Here is a 7,057-nt window from a genome sequence, read left to right as displayed (position 1 = left end):
CGCTGCGCTGCGCGGGGCTGCGCGCTGCCGCCGCGCCCGCAGCCGCCGCCTACGCGCACACGCTGGGTAGCTGGCTCGCTCTCTCTTTTTTTTTTTTTTTTCCCTCCTCTTCCTTCCTTCCTCCTCTTTTCCTTCCCAGCAAAGGAGGTATAATGAGGGGACTGCTGCTAAAGTGACAGGGGAAAATGAAGTCTTTGTTAAATGCCTTCACAAAGAAAGAAGGTAAGCGATGAAAGCCAGACGCTTTGGCGTTGCCGGCTGGTGTTTTCTTGTGCACAGTTAATCTGATGGGCTTAGTTACTCTGTAATTAACCAATTTCTGCAGTTTCTTTTTCAACATGATTTTATGCTAGACTGTCCAGTTAGGCAACTAATTATGAAAGCTGAATGTGACTGACTGACTTTATTCATTTTAGCTTTTCTCTGAAAGGTCAGGTAGTTTTTAAAATATTTTTTTTTTCCCTGAGAAATGCATTTGAAGACACATGAGGAATTTGCTAGGTGAATTTTATCAGTAAATGCTGCTTGATTCCCCTTCAGATGTGTGAGATACTAGGAACAGAAATTCTGAGAGCTGGAAGAGGAATGGATGCTTTCAGGTATGCTTTTAGGGGTGATAATTTTAAACTTTAGAAGCATGAAATCAGTTCAGAAATTTTCATATCACTTTATATTATCTGTTTTTCCCAAACAAGTTTTGCAACAGTCATTCTTACAGTTTGGAACACAGTGAAGTGTTAGGGAAAAGACAGTGTCCAACAGAGTTTAAAGCATGTACATTTGCATTTCATTATTTTGTGTTGTAGTTATTTTTTATTGTGAAAATAATATAAATAATGCCTAAGAAGCAGCTAAAAAAATATCCACCCACTTATAGTTTGCAGATTGCTGGGGAAAAGAAACAGTTGGGTGGAATATTAATCATTTTAGGCATGGAAATACTTATTTTTAACTCTTTCTATAAAAGATTTGTGTTAGACACCCGTCAGTTTGTACAATTAGCTGTCTTCCTTTATTGCTTATTTTTATATAGTAGAGGCTAATTTTGCTAGTTCTCTCCTGAAGAGTAGCACATCARTCACAAGTCAAGAGCCAACTCCTAAACGAGCCCTTAAAATCCTCTTCAGATACGTAACGGATAAAGCACCAGTTTAAGCTGACGGGGGGGAAGCGCGTACGCGTGCCCGCGGTTGTACCGTCCTCCGTTGGAAAGGCACGGGCAGGTTTGTGTTTTGTGCGGTCTGTCGGGGTGAACGCGCTCTGCTGTGCTCGGTCCGCCCTGGCGCCCGGCGGGCCCTCGTGCTCCCGCCCGCTCCCGCCGGCACGCACCCCTCCGCCTCTCTAAACTCACCGTACGCGTTCCAGAAATACTGAGGGCGTTTAGTTTCTTACATCTCCGAGTTGAAGGCTCGATAGTCTGGCTTTGAATGGCCACAATTTTAAGCTCGAGAGAAACTAAAACAGCAGGGCGAGATCTCATTTTCACAGAAGTCGGAGGCAAGCTCCCGTGGCGCTGGGGAGCAGGATTAGCCCGTGAGCAGGTGGGTGCCTGCAGGTCTGCGTGGGTCGGCCTCTTCCTTACTGCAATGATCACAGCAACTATTTTGCTCCAGTGTAGCTGGGCGACGTCCCTGTCTTCGACTGAATCATTTCTAGAGCCGTGGTCTCAACGTCAGAAATGCAGGAGTGCACAAACAGCACGTCTGTGTCACGCACATAAATTGAGAGGGTCTGGATATGGTCATTTTGGAAATATGTGCTGTGAGTTTTCTTTAAGTTAGAACTAGCCATGGCTTTCGTCGTGGCAGTTGAAGCAGCAAGGCACTTTCATTGATATACTTTCCTCTTTGGAAACCTTAAAAAAAACGGAATATGAAAAATTGGAGTATCCTGAAAATTACACAGGGTTCCTGGCAGTTTCTAGCATAAATACTATACTCCTGGTCTTATCCCTTTTAACAGCTTTAAAGACTGCTTCCTTTATTCGAGCCTTGTTTCAAGTGAGATGTTACAGACCTGAATTTAAAGCTCTTCCTCTCTCTGCACGCTGTCCTCTCTTGTTTTGCTKCTGTGATGCTGGGACCCAGAGAAAGTGTCCCCCCAGAGAAAGTTTCAATTCATTGGGAATATGACGATGTCATTTTAAGATATTCAGGATCGCAGTGAATAAGCTGATTCTGGTGAAAATGCTGTAAACCATTATTTTCCTTGCAGTTACACCTTTGTTTTACATCATGTTTCAGTTTTGCTCTAGGATCTTAAATTCTGCTGTGTTCAGCCAACAAAAGGTTGTATTTCAAAGCAGGATAGAGCGCTTACTATGTGTATTTGTCTTTATATGAGTTTATTTGTTTGCACAGTATGGTGGACATGTTTTAATTCAGTTTTATTCATTTTTGAACAATATTGAATGTATAGATATTTATGTCAGTTTATAAATGTCTCCTAATGGCACTTAAGGTAGGTAGGATAATACTTTGTGGGGCTTATTCTCTACTACAATAAAATTTTTGAAAATTACAGCAGCCCAGTAAAGTCCTCAGAGTAATTCCTGGCTGCCTTTTGTTAGGAATAACACTGTCCCTTTTCAAATGTAAGTATGTGCACTTTGGATCAAATCGTGCAACACCATGAAATTAGTGGGAGTAAATGTGAGTTTTCGGGGTCAGATCCTTTCTTACCTTATGAGTAGGAAGTGTCATCACAGCTAGTGTGAGTTGGCTGCCTTTTATTAGGAAATTTTCTTTTAAAGTTGTTGGAACTAAGCACCTCTCTACAGTGAGAAATGGAGATTTGGAAAAGGTAGTGTTTATACTCCAATGAGTGCAGCGCTGATGGAAGGATGAATCCTCTGGTTTATATTAGATTTTTATTTCCCTCGCTTTTGTTTTCTGTTGTGTCTATTTCATTAACTAGTATATTACCGCCTTTAGATGCAGTCATGTTCTCTGTGGGACACAGCATGGGATGAAGTTGAGTGCATTACTCTTGGGTAATATGTTCTATATACAATAGCGACAGCTGCGGTAGAAATGCCTGGATTAGAAAGAGAGAAATACCAAGGGATTTTAGCAGCATAATAGAGTTCTGCCAGGAGAAAAATCTATGTCCTCAATTTTTAACCTGGAAGAAGTGGTTAGGTGGCTGTTAGCATTAAAGATTTCAAGTTAGGCCTGAACTTGCAATGGAACAGAGTTCTCCCAGTTTGGATGCCAGCAGGGGAGGACCTCGGAGCATGCATCACAAAAGCTGCTGCTCAGCCCCATTCTGTAACTTTCTGGTCAGATATGAGGAAATCTTAACAGAAGTCAAATAGACTCAAATTTAGCAAGAAATTAGTGTTTCCCTTTTCCTAGACCTTAGTTCGGCAGACTCATGCTATAGGTGTTGCCTAACTATTCATTAAAGCCAGGAAACGGTTTAATGTTGCCCCGTTTTCAGTTTTAATGATGTCTTAAGTTGTCTAGCTGTGCAGGCACGGTAGAGTGCCTGTTTTTCTCTGCAGTAAAAGTAATGCCATTTGTTGCTAAATCTTTTTATGAGGTGATAAATGCAAATAAACAGTAAGATCATCTGTGATTACCTGCATGTTTTTCTTTGCACAGTGCCCTTCAGAGAGGCTCCTACCTATTCAAACAGAAGGCGGAGGCCCCCAAGCACCTTGGCAGCACCTCGCGTCTTGCTCCGTTCCAACAGCGACAACAATCTCAACATCAACAACCTCCCCGACTGGTCAGCCTCCTCTTCTGCTTCTTCCCACCGCAGCCTTTCACCTCATCTTCTTCAACAGATGCAGAATAATCCTAATGGAACTGTAAAAACTGTTGGGAGTTACACTCCGTCCTCTCGGAGCCGGTCGCCATCCTTAAACAGACTGGGCGAGGATGCGAAAAGGCAGCAACACAGGCACATCAGGTGACTTTTGAATATTTGCACAGTATGAAATATTCATAATGTCCCCACGTGGACTACCGTGTTCCATAGTGTTGTTTACATGCCCGTTTGGCACTCCATGTAATATGTAGGTAATAAAATCTCGACATGTCCAAAGCTGAATGTTTTAATCCCTCCCCTCCCTGGTTTTTGGAAGCTCCAATCAATGGCAGCTCTTTCAACCTGGAGGTTGAGCAGTGARGCAGACTTTAAAGCTGAACAAAGTTAGGTGGTGACTTATCACTGAGTGTGCCCCTCTGGTGTAAATCCAGGTGCTAGCTCTTGAGAGTCTTTAATAGTTAAAGCAACTATTGCATTTGACAGGAAAGTAAAATGCTTCTGAGATAAGGGAGGGAGTATTGCTGAAATGCTGTGTAGCTGTACTGTGTAGCATAGGAGGCTGGCTGGGGGCAAAGGTGGCTTCTTGCGTTGATGGTGATAGATGTGATGGGCTCCTTCTGTGATCATCCTTACAGGATTTTGCATTCCCTACAACTTGCTGCTCTTTTTTCCTCTTGAATTACAAATGTGATTTAGCAGGCGCTCTCTGCAAATATCCTGCAGCTACATCCCACTGGATAACAAATCCTGACTAATTGGAATGATGTAGGTATTGTAGGTAATATAATAAAACAAATGATTGTGTCTGTGTTTTGATCACAAATGGAGGCTTCAGCTTTATAAAACCACTGTCCTGTGAATAGATAATTACAGCTTCACTTTKAGGAGGACTTGCAAACGGCTGCTGTCAAGCATGCAAGCAATGAAAATGCACCAGGATGATAAACCAGACGGGTTAAAGTGCAGGGCTACAGAAAGGAAGGGAGGCAGAGCTGAATACTGATGGAAGGAACTGAAGTTTAAGTGTTTTGATCAAAACACTTATTCAGTSGTCACTTAAAATACTGAGCTTTGTCTGTCCTGTTTCCTAATAGCAAAAGTAAATCTATTGTTCAGTGCAGGAAAAAAAAAGGAGTATTGTTGAGAAATGCAGCTGTTGGTTTTCTCTTTGTCGTTTGTAGGTATGCTGGAGCTTTACTGAGAGTTTTCCAGTCAGCTGAAGCTATCTGCTTTTACTTTGCACATTCTTCTTCCCTCTTTAGCTGCAGGCACCCAAACTGACAATCATTATTTGAGATAGTAGCAATAGTGCTGAATATTGGAAGATGCTGCACTGTAAAAAAAAGTTGTCTGAATTGTAAGAATCATTGCAAGAAATGAGACTCTGAATTTCTTAGGCCAGTGGTTTCATGCTAGAACTTCACTAGCAAACTACTGTTATATTAGCATATGTTACGGTAATCATGAAAAATCAATAACTTTGGATCACACTTCCTCAGAGAGAACCGTATGGGCATAAAATCACGTTGTCTATAATGAGGCTCTATTTAAATAAGTACGTCCACCTGCCTAATGCTTTTCACACAGTGAACACCCTCATCTTCTGGCTACAGCTGGCGCTAGCAAAGTGAAAGAATTGGTTARCTCAGAGTGATTAAAAAGTTTTGTTAACTTTCCTGGAATAATACTCTGTGAAATCTTAAAATATAAACAGTTCATTAAGTGCTAAAACTTTTTGTAAAAGCAAATATTTGTTTGCTTTTGCTTTATTCGAATGACTTGSCTCTGCCTTTTCTGGGAGCGCATGRTTTTGAAAACCAGGACGAATGATAAAGGAAACAAAACTTCATGCCTAAAATTTTGTGGAAACAAAATTTTATTCTTTCTGCTGATGCATTGGTATCAGAACTGTGTAAACTGTTACCTGTCTGTGGAGTAGAAAAATCACTCAGTGTTTTTCTTCCAAAGATGGCCAGAGTATATACTCAAAAGGAAGCTGGAGTCTCTAATTTCCAGCTTCTAAATTTAAATACAAATAAAAGCATTTTTATGTAGTTTTCCTGCAAGCAATGCCTTTTCTTACCAAGGCATGTTTTTGCAGCCATGAGTGGCACCTTACATCGGACTTTCCTCAGAGTTTTTGTTTATTTTAACTGTTTGAGCACCTGCTTACTATCAGCTAATTGCAGTCATTGTTGTTATTGATGCTTATTATTTGCAAATGGTCCATTCCTATGAAACTCTTCTCCTCCTTAAATTAAAAGAGCCTCTTTTGACATAGCAGTAAGTTCTGGAGTAGACAAGGCATAGTGGTGGCTTCTGGAGCAGAAGCAATGAGAAAGGGTTAGGTTACTGGAAGAGGTGAGTGTACAGAAGGGGTTAACTGCACCAGAGGCATTAACGAGCTTCTGTTTTAGTCTTTTGCATGGGGTTTGTTTGGTGCAAAAGGGAAGGCTGGAAAGTTATGCTGGGGAGGACTTCTCCTGAGATCTTTACAGCGTGTGGCTCATCATCTCACTAGACTGCTGCTTTCYATAGCCAAACTGATCTGCTGGGGGCTGGGGAGATGCAGGGAAATGGCACCGTTTCTGTGCTAGTATGGACTCRGTCACTGCTGAGCCATCAAGGATGGCCATGTTCTCCTGAGTGACAGGGAGAGGACTCCTGCATCTGCACGCATCTCCTGAAACCCCCTTCTCCTCCTCCTGCCCCCTCATGGCAGGGGACTTGCTGGGCTGGGAGCCTATGTTAGGGACAAGGGGGAGAGGGATGATCGTTTTTAGTAAGTCATCCATGCCATGCTGCAGCCCTGATTTCAATTTGTAAGCCCGACACCTGAGAAATGATCCATTCAGTGTAAAGGCTGGATGTGCCATTCCTCCCTCCTCCTTCCGTAAGAGAGAAAATGATTGAATCTGCTGTGATGAGAGTTAAATAAGATGCTGGGACATAACATCATGTACAGCTGCTGCCTGGTTGCTAACAGATTAGTCAGAAAATGCAGCTTGATATAGGTGGAAATTGGATGTGTAGTAATAGCTTATGTATCTGGTTTGCTTATGGCTATGACTTCTGCACTAACACGTTAAAAGCAATGGACAAAAAGAATAGAAAAGTTACCAACATCGTTTACTGTCTTTCTCTAAACAATTGCTAGAGTCAGCTGAGGTTTCTTCTTCAAATGCCATCACAGACATGCAACCAGTGTTCATTTTTAAACACTAAGGACTGCTTATCTTTATTAGCACCTGTTCACAGTAATAAACAAATAGAACAACCAGAT

General features: G+C 41.9%; 1 protein-coding gene across 1 annotated transcript in view; it reads left to right on the top strand.

Moving 5' to 3' along the window:
- SHANK2 (SH3 and multiple ankyrin repeat domains 2) overlaps positions 1 to 7,057 on the top strand; it is a 297,654-nt gene that overhangs the window by 76,784 nt on the left and 213,813 nt on the right. The window contains exon 10 of the mRNA XM_085300991.1: positions 3,606 to 3,915. Coding sequence (XP_085157117.1) covers positions 3,606 to 3,915 — 310 coding nt within the window. The remainder of the gene's footprint in view (positions 1 to 3,605; positions 3,916 to 7,057) is intronic.

The sequence above is a fragment of the Rhea americana genome, unplaced genomic scaffold (assembly GCF_003343005.1).
Source record: "Rhea americana isolate MKP2758 unplaced genomic scaffold, rheAme1 scaffold_17, whole genome shotgun sequence".
Lineage (NCBI taxonomy): Eukaryota > Metazoa > Chordata > Aves > Rheiformes > Rheidae > Rhea > Rhea americana.
This window is presented reverse-complemented; position numbering and strand designations above follow the sequence as displayed.